This window comes from Stegostoma tigrinum, chromosome 9 (genome assembly GCF_030684315.1).
Source record: "Stegostoma tigrinum isolate sSteTig4 chromosome 9, sSteTig4.hap1, whole genome shotgun sequence".
Taxonomy (NCBI): domain Eukaryota; kingdom Metazoa; phylum Chordata; class Chondrichthyes; order Orectolobiformes; family Stegostomatidae; genus Stegostoma; species Stegostoma tigrinum.
Window position 1 is genome coordinate 38,995,570 of NC_081362.1, and position 23,744 is coordinate 39,019,313.

At 42.3% G+C, this 23,744-nt stretch overlaps 1 protein-coding gene across 4 annotated transcripts in view; it reads left to right on the top strand.

Moving 5' to 3' along the window:
- The window catches only part of LOC125454879 (ribosomal protein S6 kinase alpha-2), a 427,165-nt gene that overhangs the window by 274,816 nt on the left and 128,605 nt on the right, over nt 1–23,744 (top strand). For all 4 annotated transcript variants that reach the window (XR_009446145.1, XR_009446144.1, XR_007248111.2 and 1 more), the window contains 2 exons: nt 5,480–5,559; nt 12,149–12,255. Coding sequence is in view for 1 of the 4 variants with exons in the window: in XM_059648491.1 (XP_059504474.1) it covers nt 5,480–5,559; nt 12,149–12,255 (187 nt within the window). In the remaining 3 variants the exon portion in view is untranslated. The remainder of the gene's footprint in view (nt 1–5,479; nt 5,560–12,148; nt 12,256–23,744) is intronic.

A 23,744-nucleotide genomic window follows, 5' to 3' on the forward strand; every position in this document is an offset into this window, starting at 1 on the left:
CATGTTTTATTCATTCAAGGATGTTGTCATAAATAGAAAACTACTTGTAATTGTATTTTATCATCATCAGAAACATACATGCTTATATTATCTTTTGATTTGTTTTTTACAATCAATGAATGTTGAGCTTTTTGAAATACTTGCTGTTTAATACTATAGTCTTTTTATGGAGTCCCTGATGTGCAGAAAGATTTTCCTTTTTATTCAGCCTTCATTGAAATGTAGAAACATGAGTAAGTTATTCAGCCCTTTGAGCCTGCTCTGCCATACAGTAAGATTGTGGCTGATCGTCTATCACAATGCCCTACTCCCACTTTCTCTCAATACTCGTTGATATATTTAAAATCTACAAAGTGTATCTCTCTCTTTAATGCATTTAGTGACATGGCCTCCACAGCCTTTTGTGGGTGAGAATTCTACAGGTTCACTATCCTTTGAGTGAAGAAATATTTCCTCATCTCAGTACAAAATGGTCTATTCCATATCCTGAGACTATGCCCCTGTTTCTAGACTCCCCAGTCAGGGACCCCTCCCACCATCTAGTCTGTCCAAGCTGTTAAGAGTTTTATGTGTTTCAGTCAGATTCCCACTTGCTCTTTTAAACACTAGTCAATGCAGGCACAGTTGAATCAATCTCTTCTCATAGGTTAGTTGACATCAACCTAGTAAACCACCACTGCCGTCTCCTACTGGTAAGTTTCTTGGGTAGTGTTATAAAGCTGAGGTTGACCCCCCCCACTGAGAACCAAAATCAAAATACCCAAAGAGAAGCACCTCACTCTATAATCTGTTGAAAGAAACGTGAAAAGGGGTGTAACCTGTCTTTCAGCAACTTCTAGTAGTTAAATCAAATAAGTCTGGGTGTCATGGTGGCTCAGTAGTTAGAAGTACTGCCTCACAGCACCAGGAAAGCAACTTCAGTTCCACCCTGGGGTGATTGTCTGTGTGACGTTTGCACATTTTCCCCCTTGTCTGCATGGATTTCCCTCGGGTGCTCTGGTTTCCTCCCACAACCCAAAGATGTGTAGGGTAGGTGGATTGGTCATGCTAAATTGCTCATTGTGTTCAGGGATGTGTTGATTAGGTGAGTTATAGGGGAATAGGTCTGGGTGGGATCCGTTGAGAGTCGGTGTGGGCTTGCGGGGCTGAAGTTCCTGTATGCACACTGTAGGGATTCTATGAAGTCCCTGATACTCCTTTTACAATCAATAAGTAATAACTTATTTATCAACCTCTAACAGTGATCAAATTGACTAAACTACTAACAAACCAAACAAATCTCTTCTAACTCCTAACTATTCCCAAATAACGCAAGATTCTAATAGTATGCCATTCCAAATAAATATAACAATACAATAGAATTTAGTCTCTCAAAATCACAGCCAGGTTATGTCTTCCAGAATGTTCTGTGTCTTCTCTGTCAGTTCTTCTGTCAGGAATGCTTTCTCTGTCAATTCTTCTGTCAGGAATCTTAGCTAGGAGTGCCATGGTACTATTATGAATAGATAGTGCTTTCTCTAAGATCTAAGAGTTGTTATCTCTAGCAGATGGCAGCTACCTCTGCTGAGTTTCTAATTGCCCTGTTCTTTTATACCCATAATCATATATCAATTTCTGATTGGTCCAAGGTTGTCAAAACCATCAGATTCACATTTAATAGGTTTTCGCTATCTAAGTGCCTGGTTCAAATTGTTTGGCTAAATTCAAGAACCTGTTGTATTGGTAAAAATGCTGCTTGGCCTGCTAATGGTATGGCCTTTTGATACAAATGTTTCAATTTGGGTGCTCTCTATACTTGCAAGCTTTCAAGCTCACAAATATTTCCAAGCATAGACAAAGTACAATCTTTTAAAGGGGCCGTGCAATGCTTTCCCCCCTAGCATTTTGCAAACACCAATATTTTACAAACACCAAATTCTAACATCCTGCCTCCCAATCCACAAATACTCTACCCAAGTTTGTAACAGCAAGGAGACCAAAACTGCATGCGATACCCAAGGTATGGTTGCACCAAGGCCTGATATAACCACACTAAGGATTCCTGTTTCTGAATTGGAATCCTTTCGTAATTAAGGCCAATATAGTTTAATTTTGCTTTCCCAATTGCTTGCTGTACTTGTCTGCTGACTTTAAAAAACAGTGTGCAAGGACACCCAAATCCCTTTGTGTATCCACACTTCTCAATGTATCGCCATTTAAATAATATTCTTCCTTAAAGTTTTTCACACAAAAGTGCATAAATTCACTTTTAGTCACGTTATACTGCATCTGCCATGTATTTGCACGCTCACCCTACTTGTCTAAATCACCTTGAAACTTGCTTGCCTCCTCCTCACAACTCACAATCCTCCCCAGTTTTGTGTCAGCAGCAAACTTGGAAATGTTTAATTATGTTCCCTCTTATAGTTAATTTATATATATTGCAAATAGGAAATAGTAAATACATATTGTAAAAATTGTAGAAAGCACTGATCCTTGCTGTGGCCCAATAGCTACTGCCAGCACTCAGAAAAATACCCATGTATTCCCACATAATAAAGTGTGAAGCTGGATGAACACAGCAGGCCAAGCAGCATCTCAGGAGCGCCCAAGAAATACAACGCATCATCCTCCGACACTTCCGCCATCTACAATCCGACCCCACCACCCAAGACATTTTTCCATCCCCACACTTGTCTGCTTCCGGGAGAGACCACTCTCTCCGTGACTCCCTTGTTCGTTCCACACTGCCCTCCAACCCCACCACACCCGGCACCTTCCCCTGCAACCGCGGGAAATGCTACACTTGCCCCCACACCTCCTCCCTCACCCCTATCCCAGGCCCCAAGATGACTTTCCATATTAAGCACATCTGCCAATGTGGTATACTGCATCCACTGTACTCGGTGTGGCTTCCTCTACATTGGGGAAACCAAGCGGAGGCTTGGGGACTGCTTTGCAAAACACCTCCGCTCGGTTCACAATAAACAACTGCACCTCCCAGTCGCAAACCATTTCCACTGCCCCTTCCATTCTTTAGATGACATGTCCATCATGAACCTCCCGCAGTGCCACAATGATGCCACCCGAAGGTTGCAGGAACAGCAACTCATATTCCGCTTGGGAACCCTGCAGCCCAATAGTATCAATGTGGACTTCACCAGCTTCAAAATCTCCCCTTCCCCCACTGCATCCCTAAACCAGCCCAGTTCGTCCCCTCCCCCCACTGCACCACGCAACCAGCCCAGCTCTTCCCCTCCACCCACTGCATCCCAAAACCAGTCCAACCTGTCTCTGCCTCCCTAACCTGTTCTTCCTCTCACCCATCCCTTCCTCCCACCCCAAGCCGCACCTCCATCTCCTACCTACTAACCTCATCCCACCTCCTTGACCTGTCCGTCTTCCCTGGACTGACCTATCCCCTCCCCACATTTTGTTTTCTGTCAACCAGTTCTTGATCCAAGCTAGTACATTACTGCCTATCTCATATGCTTTAACTTTGTCCATTAACTGCTTGTGAGAGATGGTATCAAAGGCCTTCTGAAATCCAAATATATCATGTCAATTGGTTCTGCTCTATCTATTCTACAAGTTGTGTTTTTATTTTAAAATTCACTCATGGGACGTGGACATTGCAAGTTGTCCCTGGCTGACATATAGAAGTGGTGGTGAGCTGCTTTCTTAAATCACTGCAGTCCATGTCATGCAGGTAGATGGGCAATGCCATTAGGAAGGAATTCCAGAACTTTGACCTGAAGGAATAGTGATATATTTCAGGATGGTGAGTAGCTTGTAGAGGAACGTACAAGTTGTGCTGGTCCCATGTGTTCGCTACTTTTGTCCTTTTAGGTGGTCCTGTATTTGTTAGTGCTGACTAAGGATCTTCAATAATTTGGTTTTGGTGTTTGTGAATTCTCAAAAACACCAGTGGATTTGTTAGGGATAGTTTGCCTTTCATAAACCCATGTCTTCTTTAATAGACTGCAGCAATTTCTCCACTTTGCCTCTTTAGCTTGAAATTTCGTATGTTTCCTCTTTGGATCTAATACTATCCCTAATCCACTTTGTAAATCATGGTTGACACACACTTCGCTTTTAGTTTTGCACCAGGCAGGAGTGAATAATTGTTACTTACGCGCATTTTAAAAAAAATATTAACCATTGTCTATCCAGCATCAACCCCTTTACAAAGTTTCTCCAATTCTTTCCTAGCCAATGTGCAATTCATGCCTTCATAATTCCCTTTATTTAGATTCATCTGTTTCATAGAGTCATGGAGTCCAACTCATCCCCACCGACCAGACATTCCGATCTGACCCAGACCTATTTACCAGCGTTTAGCCCATATCTCTCTAAGCCTTTCCTATTCATACACTCATCCAGCTGCCACTACTTCCTCCAGCAGCTCATTCCGTACACACATCATCCTCTGCATGAAAATATTACCCCTCAAGTCCTTTGAAATCTTTCCCCTCTCATCTATACCCTCCAGTTTTGGATTCCCCTACCCCAGGAAAAAGATCTTGCCTGCTCATTGTATCCATGCCCCTCATGATTTTATAAACATCTGTAAGGTCACCCCTTAACATCTGATGCTCCAAGGAAAAATGTCCCAGCCTCTTCAGCCTCTCCCTATAACTTAAAATCTCCAGTCCTGGCACCATTCTTGTGAATCTTTTCTGCATCCTCTCAAGTTTAACAACATCCTTCCAGAAAAAGGCAATCAGACTATGCAAGGTATTCTAAAACTGTCCTCATCAATGTTCGGTGCAGCTAAAACATGATGTCCCAAGTCCTATACTCAATATTCTGATCAATGAAGTCAAGTGTGCTAAACGCTGCCTTCACCACCCTGTCTGCCTGCAAATTCACTTTCAAGGAACAATGAATCTGCATCCCTAAGTCTCTTTGTTCAACCATACTTCCCTGGCTGCTACCATTAATTTATAAGTACTGCCCTGTTGCCTTATCAAAATGCAACACCTCACAGTTGTCAATATAAACTCCATCTGCCATTCCTCAGCCCATTGATCCATTTGATCAAGCTCCCCTTGTTCTTTGACTATACTCAACTAAACCACCTATTTTGGTGTCATCTGCAAGCTTACTGACCATGCCTCCTATATTCACATCAAAATCATTTATATAAATGACAAAAGGCAGTGGACCTTGCACTGATTCTTGAGGCATCTGGGCAGGACCAGGGCAAATGTCCCAGGAATCTGAATCTCTCCCTCCTATACCATTTCTCCAGCAATATAATTCATCTGTTACACTTTGTTATTTTTAGTGGAATGCTTTCTCATTCTTTGCTACATGAAATAAACCATTTCTATATCTTTGGTTGTATTTTCTCCACATTAGGCCATTTTCCCATATTTTTCCTGCTTTCTTAATTTCTTCTTAAATTTAATGCTTTTTCTAGTAGTTATTTCTATGCTTTAAAAGTTTATAAATAAAATTATAAAATCAGGTTGATTCCTTTTTGTCTCACCTGCAGCATTCCAGACTGAAGGAAAATTGTATCTGATTTTGGATTTCCTAAGAGGCGGTGATCTTTTTACAAGACTATCCAAAGAGGCAAGTTAGCAAAAATTTTAATGGCCACTGTCACAAGAGAAAATCCTCAGCAGTGTCAAGACTCAATTGCATCTCAGGTTGAGCATACTGAATGTCCATTAGTGTTTTGGCAGAGTTTCCAAATTCTATCAAATATCCCATTTTGTTTAGAGGCACATGGTTATTTACTTTTCTGAAAGTTGCAACATATTACTGTTGTTTAGAAAGTTTGAAACCTGATAGTTTTCTCTAATGTCTGAGACAGCAAAGAATTGTTGCATTTGAGCATGTTAATACAATCTTTCCACATCCTTTGCTTGAAAGTAATACATGTAACACATTTGCTGAGTGTCACATTGCCATGTGGGAAGTCGGAAAGGGGGGCTTCAGATCAGCAACAAATATTAGAGGTAATTGAAATAGAGAGGCATCTGAAGCAACTCAAACTTGACTTTCAATAATTAATTTTGTTGAATTTTCCCACTAATCTACAGTGAGTTGTGTTGATTGAGAGAGTCAGATTAGCAAAGACATTCAAAAACTCCCTATCCCCCTTCCAACGATGTGGTGAAAGTTTTTATATTCACCTGAATCAACAAAATAATTAAATGGATTACAAAGTGTGGAGCTAGATGAACACAACAGGCCAAGCAGCATCTCAGGAGCACAAAAGCTGACGTTTCGGGCCTAGACCCTTCATCAGAAAGGGGGATGGGGAGAGGGAACTGGAATAAATAGGGAGAGAGGGGGAGGCAGACCGAAGATGGAGAGAAAACAAGATAGGTAGAGAGGAGAGTATAGGTGAGGAGGTAGGGAGGAGACGGGATGAGGTGGTAGGTAGGAAATGGAGGTGCGGCTTGAGGTGGGAGGAAGGAATGGGTGAGAGGAAGAACAGGTTAGGGAGGCAGAGACAGGCTGGGCTGGTTTTGGGATGCAGTGGGGGGAGGGAACGAGCTGGGCAGTCCTAAGCAAGTGGCTCACCTTTGTCCCCCTCCACCCACACATCAATGAATACCAGTCACGTTGGACATCGAGCAGTTTTTCCGCCGCCTTCACCTCCATGCTTACTTCTTTAACCGGGAGCCCAACCCTCCCTCCACTGACCCCTTCACCTGCCTCCAACACAAGTCCTCTTCCTGGACACCACCCCCAGGCCTCCTACACTCCCTTGACCTCTTCATCTCTAACTGCCGTCGAGACATCAACCGCCTCAACGTCTACACCCCTCTCACCCACTCCAGCCTCTCCCCCGCAGAACGGGCAGCCCTCCGATCCCTCTGCTCCAACCCCAAGCTCACCATCAAACCCGCAGACAAGGGTGGCACAGTGGTAGTATGGCGCACTGACCTCTACATCGCCGAGGCCAAACGCCAACACTCCGACACCTCCTCCTACTGCCCCCTTGATCATGACCCCACCCCCGAGCACCAAACCATCATCTCCAACACCATCCATGACCTCATCACCTCAGGGGACCTCCCACCCACAGCCTCCAACCTCATTGTTCCCCAACCCCGCACGGCCCATTTCTATCTCCTTCCCAAAATCCACAAACCTGCCTGCCCTGATTGACCCATTGTCTCAGCCTGTTCCTGCCCCACCAAACTCATCTCCACCTATCTGGACTCCATTTTCTCCCCTTTGGTCCAGGAACTCGCCACCTATGTCCGTGACACCACCCATGCCCTCCACCTCCTCCAGGACTTCCGATTCCCTGGTCCCCAACACCTCATTTTCACCATGGATGTCCAGTCCCTATACACCTGTATTCCTCATGCAGATGGCCTCAAGGCCCTCCGCTTCTTCCTGTCCCGCAGGCCCGACCAATCCCCCGCCACCGACACCCTCATCCGCCAAGCCGAACTCGTCCTCACCCTCAACAACTTCTCTTTCAATTCCTCCCACTTCCTACAGACAAAGGGGGTGCCCATGGGTACCCACGTGGGCCCAAGCTAAGCCTGCCTCTTTGCAGGTTACGTGGAACAGTCCCTCTTCCGCACCTACACAGGCCCCAAACCCCACCTCTTCCTCCATTATATTGATGACTGTATCGGCGCTGCCTCATGCTCCCCATAGGAGCTCCAACAGTTCATCCACTTTACCAACACCTTCCACCCCAACCTCAAGTTCACCTGGGCCATCTCCAACACATCCCTCACCTTCCTGGACCTCTCAGTCCCCATCTCAGGTTACTAGCTAGAAACTGATGTCCATTTCAAGCCCACTGACTCCCACAGCTACCTAGAATACACCTCCTCCCACCCACCCTCCTGCAAAAATTCCATCCCCTATTCCCAATTCCTCTGCCTCCGCCGCATCTGCTCCCAGGATGACACATTCCACTCCCACACATCCCAGATGTTCACGTTCTTCCAGGACCGCAACTTTCCCCCCGCAGTGGTCGAGAATGCCCTTGACCACGTCTCCCTCATTTCCCGCAACACATCCCTCACACCCTGCCCCCGCCACAACCGCCCCCAGAGGATCCCCCTTGTTCTCACACACCACCCCACCAACCTCCGGATACAACGTATCATCCTCCGACACTTCCGCCATCTACAATCCGACCCCACCACCCAAGACATTTTTCCATCCCCACCCTTGCCTGCCTTCCGGAGAGACCACTCTCTCCGCGACTCCCTTGTCCGTTCCACACTCCCCTCCAACCCCACCACACCCGGCACCTTTCCCTGCAACCGCAGGAAGTGCTACACTTGCCCCCACACCTCCTCCCTCACCCCCATCCCAGGCCCCAAGATGACCTTCCATATTAAGCAGATGTTCACCTGTACATCTGCCAATGTGGTATGTTGTATCCACTGTACCCGGTGTGGCTTCCTCTACATTGGGGAAACCAAGTGGAGGCTTGGGGACCGCTTTGCAGAACACCTCCGCTCGGTTCTCAACAAACAACTGCACCTCCCAGTCGCGAACCATTTCAACTCCCCCTCCCAGTCCTCAGACGATATGTCCATCATAGGCCTCCTGCAGTGCCACAATGATGCCACCCGAAGGTTGCAGGAACAGCAACTCATGTTCCACTTGGGAACCCTGCAACCCAATTGAGAGAAATGGAGTGCTACAGGACAGTGGTTAAACTACAGTTAACACTAGTACATGAACTTAGGCAAAACAGTTAACACTTGGACAGGAATTTAGTCACAGATGTGATAGCAATAAGGAGAAGTGCTGACGCGGCAGTGCACAGAATGGGGGATCAGCTTGAGTGAGCAGAAGATAACAATAAGGAGCGATTAAGAACCAGCTAAAACTGGATCCGGGAAACACTTGGGGCTAACTAGGTGAAAGGTGAGGAGTATGTGGCCACAGGCAGCTATGGCACATGTGTAGTAGAGAATAGTAAAAGCCAGAGCTGAACTACAGATGGGGACGCCCACTTAGGGAGGCCCGAGGGAATACAAACATTGGCGCCTGAATACATAATGAATGGGATGTATAAAAGAAGACTGCAAACTCTGTATCAGGGTCTCTCCGGTTCTCCGGGGGCACCCGACTCTGCAGACTCGCAATAAAAGAACTTGTTTCCACGACTTTGTCTCCAGTAGCTCTGTGATTGTGAGCATGGGTGTTTTGATAAATCTCACACAATGGTATCAATGTGGACTTCACAAGCTTCAAAATATCCCCTTGCACCACTGCATCACAAAACCAGCCCAGCTCGTCCCCTCCCCCCACTGCATCCCAAAACCAGCCCAGCCTGTCTCTGCTTCCCTAACCTGTTCTTCCTCTCACCCATCCCTTCCTCCCACCTCAAGCTGCACCTCCATTTCCTACCTACCACCTCATCCCACCTCCTCATCCTGTCCATCTTCCCTGGACTGACCTATCCCCTCCCTACCTCCTCACCTATACTCTCCTCTCTACCTATCTTGTTTTCTCTCCATCTTCGGTCCGCCTCCCCTCTCTCCCTATTTATTCCCGTTCCCCCTCCCCATCCCCCTCTCTGATCAAGGGTCTGGGCCCAAAACGTCAGCTTTTGTGCTCCTGAGATGCTGCTTGGCCTGCTGTGTTCATCCAGCTCCACACTTTGTTATCTTGGATTCTCCAGCATCTGCAGTTCCCATTATCACTAATTAAATGGATTCCTGGCTTTACTTCTTATCTGAAAAATCCAGATTATACTGAGAATTGTAAAAGAATTTAAGATCCAATTATTCGACATAAACTAGTTGAAAAATATTAAACTCAATAAAATGCAATGTAGCTTTAATCTCAAACTACATCATTCGGAGATTGTGTGCTACACTAAGTTAATCTGCTGCTCTTTCATTCTTGAAACCTCGAGGCCAGAACTAGTATGGTTTGGGGAAAAATCTTTAATTCTCCCAGAAATACATGATTCTTCTGCACCTGAGAGAAAGATAATAAAGCTGTTTTCCAAAAAATGTCATTAATTCCCAAGAGCCAATAGAAAGTTCAATTCCCCATTTAAGTGATAAACGGCTCATACAATGCTTACTGAAGAATTCAAAATATTTGAAAAATCAACCAAAGGTCAAATTAGAGTAGCTTCAAGATGCCTCTTACCTTTCTGCACCTTTACTTCCTGTATAGGCTCTAATTTGCCCCTGCTTGGTGTTTAGAACATCATGCAGAGGTGATAGCCTGCTGGTATAGTCACTGCGCTCACAATCCAAACACCCAGGTAATGCTGTGCGGGACCACACAGATGGTAGAATTTGAAATCAAAAAAATCCAGAATTAGTAGTCTAATGATGACCATAAAACCATTGCATACTATTGGAAAAATAATGTCTGCGTGTGTGTGCAAATATAAGAGTGAGTGTGTGCTCACAAGAGCACGTGAGAATGTAAATACACAAGAGGCAGAGTTATGTGTGCACTCGAGCCAAAGTGTGCTTCCGTAAGAGGTAGAGTGTGCTTGTTTGAGAATGTGCATGCATCAGTGCAAGAATATGTGGGCTCATGATTGCAAGAATGCATGTAAGAATGCAAATGCACACATGAAAATGCATGAGAGAATGTGTGTTTGTGAGGGACTGTGTGCACACACACACGCCTGGGTGTGCATGTTCACAAGTTTGAGCATATGTTGACCCACAAGAGTGAAAGTGTCTCTGCACAAGTGCCAGAGTGTGCAAGAGAGTGTGTCTGTTTTTGTCAATGAGTAAAAACATATGTCTGAGAGTGTGAGAATGCATGTGCAAATGAGCAAGTGAGAGTGTGTGTACCCAGGAAGGCAATAAGGGAATCACAAAGTTATGTGCACAAAGTGAGTGCAACAGAGAAAGAAAACCAAAAACACGCACAGCTTCCCTTCCTGTTCCCCAAAATCTACTTCAGAGCAGACTGGGAGAGTTGCTGATTCAGGATGAAAGGTAACCTGCTTCCAACCCCACCAAGGCCAGTGGATGTTGCCTATATGGATTTTAAGAGCGTGTCTAATAAAGTAGCACAGCAAATTCTAATTAACATACCTAGTGGACTATAAATATCCATTTGATTTTTTAAAAAATTGGCTTTGGGGCAGAAAACAGTGAATCATAAATGGGCAGCATGGTGGCCCAGTGGTTAACACTGCTACTGCATAGTACCTGGGTTTGATTCCAGCCTTGAGTAACTGACTGTGTGGAGTTAGTACATTCTCCCTGTCTCTGCGTGGGTTTCATGTGGGTGCTCCAGTTTTCTTCCACAGTCCAGAGATGTTTAGCTTGGGTGGATTGGCCCTGCTAATTTGTTCCAGAGTGTCCAGGATATGCAGGCTATGTTGATTAGTCATGGTAAAATACTATATTACAGGGATAGGGAGGGATGCTGTTTGGAGGGTTGGTGCAGAGTCGATAGGCCAAATGACATCTATCTGCACTGTGGGGATTCTGTGAAATGGCTGTTTTCAGACCGGAGTTCAATAAACTGTTATTTGCCGAGAACAATGATTTCAATAGGAACTTGGAGTTGCCTTGATGCAAATAAATATGCAGAACTATGGGATTGAGCAGGAAAGTGGGACTGTCTGGATTACTCCGTTGGATGATTGAATTCCACTGTGCTCTGTCACCCTTTAAAGGTGACTCAATCACAATCAAGCAATTTTTTTGGTTGAATGGTTTTCTATTATTCCTTTGAACGATATCAAAATGGATAGAAAATTGGTTTTGCAGATGCAAATGATTAAAGGTACTTTTAAAAATTGTGAAAATACAAATAAAACCAAGTGAGAAAGAATTGTGACTTGAAACAAAATTGTTTATCTGAAGTTAAAAAAAGAACTGTGAACGCTGGAAGTCTGAAACAAAAACAGAAGTTGCTGTAGAAGGTCAGCAGGATTGGCAGCGTCTCTGGAGAGAAAGCAGAATTAACATTTCTGATCCAGTTGTGACGAAGCGTAACTGGACCTGAAATGTAAACTCTGCTTTCTGTCCACAGATGCTGCCAGGTCTACTAACTTTCTCCAGAAATTTCTGTTTTGTTGATCTGGAGACCTGCATTCTCTTTTTGAATGCCTGTCATATTAAATATCTTATACTGTGCTTAGGCATTATAAAACACTCGATCATTTGAGAAGCATGAAATCCTTCATGTGTCAAATAGTCAGCTAACCACTAATTGCATCGCATTCTTCTGGCAGGTAATGTTTACAGAAGAAGACGTCAAATTTTATCTAGCCGAGCTGGCCTTGGCTTTAGACCACCTGCATGGCCTTGGGATCATTTACAGGGACTTAAAACCAGAAAAGTAAGAAATGTTCCTCTCACTCATTCAGACAAAATAACATTTATGAGATTGGTCTTAGGAACTGTACCTACATCTTTCTTGAGCGTCTTCAATGTTTTGGACTGGAGAGTTCCTGTGGCAGGGATTTTGCAGTCTCACCACTCTGTGGATGCAGTGGTTTCTCCTCATCTCTGTCCTAGATGGCCTATCCATTGCCCTTACATTGTGACCCCTGGTTCTGTGTTCCCCAGTCACTCAAAACATCCTTCCTGCGTCTTCTTGTATAAAGTTCTTAGCTTACCACATTAAATGTGCCTAACCATGAATGCTTCAATCCAGTTCAAAACACTTCAGGCAGATCAACTTCGTAAAGATAGGCTTATGTACAACATGGCTTGCTTTTATATAGCACCTTTACACTCTGTGAATACTTTTGTACATTAATCAGACAAAAGTTGCCACCAAGTCAAAGGAAGTGTTAAGAGGACTGACTAATCTGCATCACTCTTTTAAAAGAGGAGTGAGGTGGGAGATTTAAGGAGGTAATTCCAGAGCTTGAAGTCTAGATGGTTGATGACCGAAAGCACAACTGACTGAATCCTAATGCTGTTGCTTCCATAACTTTCATTTGTCGGCAGCAGATAGTTGGAAAGCATTTTTAATATTACGTAAATTATTGATAACAAAAGTTCAGGGAAAGTTTTCAATTGAAAAAAAACACGATGACTCGAATCTCCAGTAAGTTTCATTTGTATTCAAAGAAAAACTGCAGGATAGCATCACAATGGAGGAATTTAAAATTGTTCTACAAGTGAAAGAAAGAAGCTGGAGCAAAAAGACAGAATCTGTGCTACTTATGAGCACTTCAGAAATTACTTGACAACTAAACAGATAACTGGACAAAGAGACTTTCAAACTGTTGGGGAACGTGGTCGGTATGGACTAGTTGGACAGAAAGGTCTGTTCCAAGCTGTATGACTCAATGACTCTCTAAGATGAGCACAAAATTCTAATTACTTCCATGCACGACTTAATTTAAACTAGGCACCAAGAGTATTTGTTTTGCTTTTGTTCTGTTTCTAACATGGAATATATTTTTAAGAAACTTACTGAAAAGTATGACTTGTTTTGTGTTGGCAGAAGCCCAAACAAATACACAAATTGATGTAGTACATATTCACATGTACAAAGGTGCACACAGACACATAATATACATATTCAATAACTGCCACCAGCCTGTCAATTCCAGTGTACTGTTGACTGCATTGCCACCACTGGTATTCTATCAGTGTAAAAGGGTCTCTGTAGATTGTTTGTCTCCAGTGTAAAGAACGTGTTCTTATATTTTTCTGTATTTTTATTTGCCTGAAATGGGAATCGTAATGTTTTAAAGCAAAGGATTGGTGAAAGATTGCGACATATTTAAAAGCAACAAACAATCATCGTAAGCACGAAATTAAAACAAATAAGCTGCAGATATTGGAGATTTGAAGCAAACAAGAACAGAAATAGCTGGAGAAACTCAGCAGCTCTGCCAGTATCTGTGGAGAGGAAGTCGAGTTAACATTTTGAGTCTAGTTACCCTTCTTCAGAATTAATAGCAGCTGGGAAAAGATGATATATGTGCTGATGACAGATAGTGGTGGTGTTGGGAGAGAGGAATGAGTGGATAGGTGGAGATGGAGCCCTGAGAGAAAGAGAAAAGTAGGTAGACAGACAAGTGGATTGTTGATTGTAAGCCAGAAAAGAAGAGATAGACAGGCGTTAATGGGGACTGTGAGTAGTTGAAAATGGGTATGCTATGCTGCAAGCAAGCCATGTCCTGACAGGATCTATGTGCGGGGTAGGTAGTAGACAAGGAGTCGGGTGTTCATGCTCTGATATTGTTAAATTCAATTTTGAATCATGAAGGTTGTAAACTCTCAAAGCAAAAGATGAGATGTTCTTCCAGCTTGTGTTAAACCTTGCTCGAGCACTGTAGTAGGCCTGAGACAGAAATGTTAACATAGGAACAAGGTGGTGTGTTGAACTGGCAGGCAGTTGGAAGGTCAGGGTAATTTTTACAGACAAGACATAGATGTTCTACAAAGCAGCCATCTAGTTTGCATTTTATTGCCCTAATGTAGAGGAGACCATATTATGAGCAACACATACAGTAGACTAGATTGAATAAAATACAGGTAAGTCATTGGACAGTATGTCTGGAGCATTGGATGGCGAGAACAGAGGAGGTAAACAGGCAAGTGTTTTACATCTTTGTGATTGCATGGGAAGGTGCCATGGGTTTGGGAGGTATTGGGAGTGGAGGAGAAGAGAATTAGATCAGAGGGAACAAGCTGTGCACAATGCACATGAAGGAGGGGAGGGGAGTATATGTCTGGTGGTGGCATGTGCTGAAGGTGGTGAGTATGACCCTTTCAATGTAGAAGCTGGTGGGGTAGAAAGTGAAGACTTTTGCTGCTGTAGGAAGGAAGAAAAAGGATGAGGACAGAGTGGGAAATGTACTAAACACAGCTGAGGGTCTTGTCAACCACAGTAACAGGGAATTCTCAATTGACGACAAAGGGTGGACTCGTTGCAAGCATATTTTCCACGGTTGCTAGTTCTAGTAGCAGCAAATGAGCTGGAACCAAGAGCATATGCAAATGGAGATTCAGTGGGCAACCTGATTGGTCTGTGAACTAGTAATCAGGGTTATTGATGACAAAAGCCTTCTGCCTTCCAACAACTATATGAATAGTACTCAGGTAGCTGGACAGATTTGAGGTTATGCACATGATAACATGAAGGTCATAGATCTGCACCAGCTCAGGATGCTGTCTCAGTTCTCTGCAGTCAAATCCACCTTACACATAAAGGAGACCAGTTTGATTTTCCTTTATCAGTTGCTGTAAGCTGTGACTTTTAATAAATGAGCCAGAGACCTTTTCTAAATATGAACCAGCTACTATTTGCCTTCCAAAAACCAGCAGAAGCACCTAGAGAAGGAAAACCAAGAAATAATGTTCTGATCAGCACAAAAACCATCTCAGCATATCCTGTGAAAGAGACACTTAATCACTTTCCCTGCTTTCCTGACATCCATTACATGCATGTGTTTTTTTTGTTTTTTGATCTGTGTACGTAAGGGGGCATTTATAAGGTGGTTAACGTTTTAAATAATAGAGTTAAATACCAACAGTTCATAATTGCTTACTTGTAGATAGAATCTATTTGCTTACAATAAATAGTAATTCTTATAAAGTACATAAAACTTGACACGATTTTTGTCAACTGGGTCTAAAACACAATTGTGACATTCCGCATATTTTAGTTAAAATATCCAACTTTTCTGATGACTCCAGGAAGACAGGGTTTGGCTTTCAGTGCAGTTCCCAAGTGAGACCATTCTTAGCTGGTAAGCAACATGGAATCAGAGAAATGCTGTATTTTTAGTGCACGCTCCAATCTAAAATGGAAAAAGCTGAGCTGTTTCGTTGGCATACGGTACTTTGCCAAAATTACTGAAGTATGAAGTAAATTTTCCTGCAGTATGAGCCCATAGGAAAAATCTTCTAATCAAGTATAATGTGTAATGTCACTGATTTTCAATTCTATTCATTAGAAATGAATCCACTTTTTTTTCCAAACATTTTTATGACCTTGTTAATTGGTTTTGCAACTTTCAATGATTTGTGAATATACATCCTTTACTCCAGCATCTCAGATAAATTCTTATTTTGCAATCCATTTTTTACCTCCTATCAAAGCGCACCATCTCACATTCATCTATATCAAAATCATATTGCCATTTATACACCTATTCTTTAAATTTATTAAATTTATTTTTCCATTTTGTCTTTGTCTTGCTTTCTATTATTGTATCCCCCAATTCATGATTTGGAACTATTGAAATGGTATTTCTTATCCTGAAACAAGAAACATTTATGAAATTTGTGAACATCTGTAGTCCCACCAGCAATCCTTGTGAAACCACTATTCCTATCTTTTAATAATCTGAGGGGTCTAGGCCCAAAACATCGGCCTTCCTGCTCCTCTGATGCAACCTGGCCTGCTGTGTTCATCCAGCTCTATACCTTTTTATCTCAGATTCTACGGCATCTGCAGTTCTTTCTATCTCTCTAGCTACCTTTAATTTCTGTTTTATATTTTGCAGTCGTTTTTCTACTCCACATGTACTGATCTTATTTCACATTTCAATGTTAAGTTAATGTCTACAATTTCCACACTTGTTCTATTTTTCTTCTTAAACATATTCATAACATGGCAGTCCGCTTCTTCCTCTGTAGTGTATTTTTTTTCTAATGAATATATGATAGTGTTTCTCCTATCATTTCTTTAGCTCCTTTTACTATGCATAGGTGTAATCCTTCCACACCGGTGGTGTAGCTTTTTCTAATGTAATTCTATGCAGTAAAACTGTTGAATTTATTTATAAGCAGCAGATTGAATAAAGTGCCTTGTCACTGAAATTCTCAATACTCAGCATTCTTCTTATTAGAATGTTTTTCAACTCTGCTATTATATTTTCACAGTTGGCTTCAACAGAGTTTACCCTGTTGCTTTTGTGGATTACCTCAGATGTTTGTTAAATTGAGACAGAAAGAAATCACCCTTCCAGAGCTCACCCAGATGTAAAATTAAGGCTGGATTTAAAATCTATAGCAGGATCTTAAGAAGGTTTCAAAAACCTGAAGCTTGTCTGCAACAAATTTCTGCTCAAACTTCTTGTAACAACGAAATAGCTAAAGCATCTAAAAGGAAGCATACCCTCTCTTTGAGATGTGAATTCCATTTTAAATAGGCTTGTGCCTAGTTTACAGAAAGTTCAACCTTTAAAGCTTCTGGTTATGTCAGATAATCTATTTTGAAACTCACCTGTGAGACATTTGGTACTGAATGTGGGGATGGTCTTCTGTCACAAATTTGATTGAGTTTTTGAGGACATGAAGGAGATGGTGATGAAGTCAAAGTAGTGGATGCTGTCTACATTGATGTCACTAAAGCATTTGACAAGGTGTTTCGTGGTAGGCTGATTCAGAAGATTCAATCATATTGGATCCATGATGAGTTGGTATGTCAGATATAAAATTGGCTTGTTCATAGAAGACAGAGAGTAATTGTGGAGGTACTTCTGACTGGAGATCTGTGACCAGTGGTTTCCCACAAGGTTCAGTGCTGTGATCTCTGTTGTTTGTAATATATATAAATGATTTGGATGAAAGTGCAGGTGGTCCGATTAGTAATGGAGTTGTGGATAGTGAAGAAGTTTTCCAAAGGATGCAGCAGAATTTAGATCAGTTAGAAAGTTGCAGTCAGAAATGGCAGAAGGAATGTAATCTGGCTAAGTGTGACATGATAAATTTTAGGAGCATTGATACATAGAGGGACCTTGGGGTGCAAGCCCATAGCTCCCTAAAAGTGACAGCACAAGTAGATAAGCTGGTAAAGAAGGCATACGGTATGCTTGCCTTCATTGTTCAGGGGATTGAGTATGATAGTTGGCAGTCATGTTGGGGTTACATCAAACTTTTGTTAGGTTACATTAGGAGTACTGTGTGTAGTTCTAGTCACCACACTAGAGGAATGATGTGAAAGCTTTGGAGAGGGTTACCAGGATGTTACCTGGATTGGAGTGTTTTAGTGGTAAACTTGATTTGTTTTGACTAGACTAACAGGTAGATAGAGATTATAAACTTATGAGAGGCATGGATGTCAAGTACAAGGGGGCATATGTTTAATGTGAGAGTGGGAAAGTTTAATGGAGATATGCAGGGCATGTTTTTTACACAGAGCATGGTAGGTACGAGGAACGTGCATGGAACATGCTACCAGGGGATGTAGTCAAATCAAATACAATAGCAACATTTAAGATGCATTTAGATAGACACGAGCAGGCAGGGGATAGAGTAATGTGAACCATGTGCAGACAGATGGGATCAGTTTAGAATGTCATCATGGATGGTGCAGACATCATGGCAGAAGGGCTTACTCCTGTTCTATAATGTTCTATGTTGAATTTTAAACTGAAATAAAAATGCTGCTACCCAAAACTGACCTAGAGTTAAAATCAGCACATGAGTATTTCATTCCTGAATGTTACATTAAAACTCTTTATGGCTAGTGAAGTTATTTCTGAGGTTGCTGATTTGTAAGCAAACAGAAAAAAATATGTACAACAGGATGACATGACAGAAAATGCAAAAATAATGAATAATACCAGCAGGCTGATCACAACTTACAAATATAGTCCTGTACTCAAATCATTTACATAATCATGTCGATCTGAAAAGGCACACAAAACTTTAGTTTCATGACTAATCCAAAAGACAAATTCTGACAATTCATTCAATATCCTGGGAGTTACCATTGATCAGGAACAGAACAAACCAGTTAAAGACTGTAGTTAGAAGAGCAGCTCAGAGGCTAAGGATCCTGAAGTGAGTATCTCACCGCCAGAATCTCCAAAGCCTGTCCACCATCTGCAAGGCACAAGGCAGGAGCATTATGAAATACTCCTCACTCGCAAATCCAACACATTCAAGAAGCTCAATACTCAAGAAAAAAGCAAGCCCCTTGATTGGCACCCCATCCATCACTTTCAACAACAATCTGTTCATCAGAAATTCAGAGGGCCAACAGTGTATACCACCGATAAAATGTAATGCAGAAACTCATTAAGAATCCTTTGGCAACACTTCCTAAATCTGTGATCTTTACCACAAAAATAAATAGGGCAGCAGATGCGTGAGAATGAAACCACCTTCCAAATGACACAACATCCTGCCTTGAAACTATGGACAGAATCTTCGCATCCCCTGAACAACATGAGCAATGATGAGAAAGTGAGGAAAATTGTGTGAAATGAGCAGTGGGAAGCTTCTTGACATCAGGAGTAAAAGTTCCAATTTCCAATTAAGTGTTGAATGGACAGAAGATACCCTCGTCAGTAAGAGGCAGGAGTCTTTTTGCATGCATTAATATCTCATTATTACATCATCTTGCCCAAGTGATATGCAGTTTTGCAATCCTCCACCCACTGGATGACAATTCCCAACATAAAAGTCAGAGCAGTTACTTGATAATTCCAGCTGGCTGTTTGCTTCCTGGGCCTCCAACTCGGACACCAGTCACCAAGATCCCACGAAAAGCACTGTGGGCAGTGTCTGCATGCACTTCTAGTCCTACAGGACTGTCAGGACCCCATCAACAAAGTGAAATGCGAATACCCCTCTGTCTAACATGTCCTGGGTCATTATCGGGAATCGTGCAAAGTAGCTGCAGACTGACAGTTCTTGAACTGACTCAGGAAATCTAACTTTTGGGCCTCAATATTTCTCGCTGGCGAGTTTCAATTGGGTTTTAAAGATAATGCCTATGCAGGAATCCCACCTGTGGCCTGTGCCTCTGCTTATGGTGAATGGGAAAATATCACAAGTGGGGTGCTGCAGGAATGTGATGCATGGGTAATGACGAGATTTTGGGAAGATAGTGTAAGAAAACTTGTGTTTTCATGGAGATGCTTTTCAGAGAGAAACCCTCCATGAAACTTGTCAAAAACGATACTTATTTCTGAAGAAGGGTCTCGACCCTAAACGTCAAACTTTCCTGTTCCTATGATGCTGCTTGGCCTGCTGTGTTCATCCAGCTTCACACCATGTTATCTCAGATTCTCCAGCATCAGCAGTTCCTACTATCACTGTAAAAATGATACTCAGTTGATTTCTGTTAAGACTCAGTACAATATCACTACTGTTTCAAAGGCACTGAGGTAAAACCATGGAACTCCCTTCCTAAGGGCACTGCTGCTGTATCCACACCTCGGTTGTTGAAGCAAATGGCTCACCATCACTGTCTCAACGACAGTTGAGAATGTGCAATAAATACCAGCCGAACTATCAATATCCATATACCGTGAATGCATAAACTAAAATTTCAATCTCTCAGAGACCTTTATGTATAAGTCTAGAATACATGTTCATATTCCAGAGAAGAGTTTGCATCCATAAACTTCTAAACTAGAGCTGACAGTCCACCTGCTGAATCAAGCGAACAATTAAATAAGCATTTGCCAAGTTGAGGTGATTTTGGTGCTGAGAAGTTGAAGGGAATTTGCAAGTTTCAACTCGCTCATAGCCATAACGTGTAATCTAAAATATCCTTATTCACTCTCAGCAGTAAATTACCCTCAGTTGAAAAGTGTGACAGATGCTGAAGATTTGGAGTTCACTGAACCATATTTGGCTGAATATATCGAAAGAAGACATTAATTACAACTTTTGGCATCTTCTGTCTAGCATCTCAAATGAAAACAGAGTTAATCCTGTCTGGGAGAATTTCTGTACACCTTTAGTCTGGAGTTACAATCACTTACACTTTACCCAAATTTGAAGTCCAGAATTAACCAAAATGCTTCTTTTTAGGTTTAATGTCATTACGGGCAGACAAGAGACACAGAGTTAGATGGCTATGAGATTTACAGAAGTGATTACACAGTAGGATCAGTCAGTTAGATTGGTGACTATCAGGAAAGATAAGAAGATACTTCAGAAGTCTCTTGTGGCTAGTCCTCTCTCAAACAGATACTCATTTTGGGTACTGTTGAAACGGATAGTCTTTCAGAGGAAAGTAGAAGAGGCAGTTAGATCTTGAACTGTAAGAGCAATCTTATGTTAGATGGGGTTGTCAAAATTTAAAAGAATAATTGTTTTGGGAGACTCTCTGTCATGAGAGATTCTGCAGCAGTGAGTGTGAATCTAGGATAGTATGTTGCTTTCCTGGTACCAGGATTAAAAGTCTCAAAATATTTGAAGCAGTTATTAAAGGAGAGAGTGATAAGGTAGAAGTTATTGTACACGTTGGTAGGAATAACATAGTTAGGAAAAAGAATATAGAGTGAATATAAGAACCGAGGTAGAAGATTAAAAGAATAGATCCTTAAAAGTAGTAATCTCTGGTTTACTCCAGTGCCAAGCTTGAATGAAGGAAAGAATAAAAGGATAATGGAGATAAATCATTGGCTAAAGAGGTGCTGTAACATTCAGGGATTCAGGTTCTTGGACCTACCCATCTTCTCTCCCACCTACCTACCAAAAGAATGATTTTTACCTGTACTGGAAAGGGACCAATATCCTAGCAGGGAGATATGCTAGTTCTGATAAGGGAGACTGTAAACTGTCGGGGTGGGGACGTTGGGGGGTGCAGGGTGGGGGGCGCGCCGTTGCCTAAGGTGGTAGAGAAGGAGAAAGTTAGATGAGGATGGTTCTGAATCTGAAACAAACAAATTATTTAGAAAAGACAGGCAAGAACAAGTCAGAGAATGAAGTAACTGAAGAATTAAACTGCATTTATTTCAATGCAAGGGAACTTGCTGATAAGGCTCATGAACTCAGGGAATGTGTGGGAACTTGGGATTGGCACATTATAGCTATTACAGAAACTGGGCTGAAAGATAGATAGAACTGGCAGCTCTATGTTCTGGGTTTCAGATGGTATAGAAAGGATAGAAAGGGAGGCAAAAGATGAGGGGGGAGTGGTGTTTTTGATTAATGAAAACATTACTGCTGCAGCTAGAGAAGATATTTCTAAAAAATTGCCCAATGAAATGGGTTGGAATTAGAAATACGAAAGTAATGATCACCTTGATGGGATTGTACTATAGACTCCCCAATAATCAGAGGCAAATTGAGGAACAAGCACATAGAAGAAAAACTCAGGTACATGTAAGAATAATAAAGTGTGATGGTAGGCGATTTCAATTTTCCAAACATTGACTGGGGCTGCCATATCGTGAAAGGTTTGGATGATGAAGAATTTGTTAAATGTGTTCAAGAGAATTTTCTTTCTCAATATGTAAATGTTCCAACTAGAGAAGAAGCAAAAATTGACTTTCTCTTGGGTTATGGGGCAGGGCAAGTGACTGAAGTGATAGCAGGGGAATACTTTGGATCTAGCAATCTAATTCTGTTTGTTTTAAAATAGTTATGGAAAAGAATAAGACTTCCGTACAAGCTGAAAATTTAATTAAAGAAGACAAATTTTAATGATATGAGACAAAAACTGACTAATCCACCTAGCCTGCACATCTCTGAACACTATGGGAAATTTAGCATGGCCAATCCACCTAATCTGCATGTCTTTGGACTGTAGCAAGAAACAAGGACACATGGAGGAAACACATACAGACATTGGGAGAATGTGCAAACTCTCTACTGATATTGAACCCCAGGTCACGGGTGCTGTAAGACAACAGTGCTAACCACTGAGTCACTAGGCCTCCCTACTGAGCCACCATGCCACCCAACTGAGGCACAATGCCTTTGTTTAAAAAGGGATGTAAGGAGAAGCCTGGGAACTCTACACCTGTGAGTCTGACCAGTGGTTGGTATGTTATTGTGGGTGATTCTGAAAGATAGGATTTATATGCATTTGGAAATGTGTAGAAAGATGAGGGATAGTCAGCATGGTTTTGTGCAAGGGAAATGGTATCTCACAAACCTGACTGAGTTTTTGAGTTAGTAACCAAGAAGATTTATGAGAGCAGAGTAGTAGACATTGTTTACGTGGACTTTAGGTAAGGTTCCCTAATTAATAAAGTTAGATCACATGGGATTCAGGGTGAGCTTGGCAACTGGATACAAATTGGCTGAATGGCAGGAGACAGAGATTGCTGGTGGAAGTGGCAAGAACTGCAGATGGTGGAGTTGGAAACAACACAATGTGGAGTTGGAGGAACACTGCAGGCCAGGTAGCATCAAAGGAGCAGGAAAGTTGATATTTCACATCAAGACACTTCTTCAGAAGTGGGGAGGGAGAAGGGAGATAGGAAATAAATAGAGAGGGGAGGGTGGAGCTGAGGAAGGTGTGTGAGATGGTAATAGGTGAATGCAGGTAGGCAGTGATGGGGATTGGTCAGTGGGATGGGTGTGGTAGGTAGGTGGGAGAGAAGATGGGTAGGTTACATCAGGTCAAGGAGAAAGGAGGAAAGATGGGTGGGGTTGGGGAAAGAGAGGTGGGTGGTGATAGGTTGGATGCAGGTAGAGGGTTTTGGGGATTGGTCAGCAGGAAGGATAGGGCAGATGGTTGGGAAGAAGATAGACAGGTTCTTCCCCACCTATCCACATTACCCTTCCCGCTAACTAATCCCCACTACTCCCTACCTGCATTCACCTATCACCATTCCACATTCCTTCCTCAGCCCCACCCTCCTCTCTCTATTGTTTTCCCTGTTCTCTTTCCCCTCCCCATTTCTGAAGAAGGGTCCCAACCCAAATCATCAACTTTCCTGCTCCTCTGATGCTGCCTAGCCTGCTCTGTTCCTCCAGCTCTATACTGTGATGGTGGAGGGTTGCTTTTTGGACTGGAGGCCTGTTATTAATGGTGTTCTACAGGAGCTGGTGCTGTGTCCAGTTTTGTTTGTCATTTATATAAATGATAAAACTAAGAATATAGAAGACATGGTTAATAAATGTGTGAATAACACCAAAATTAGTGATAAAGTGGATGGTGAA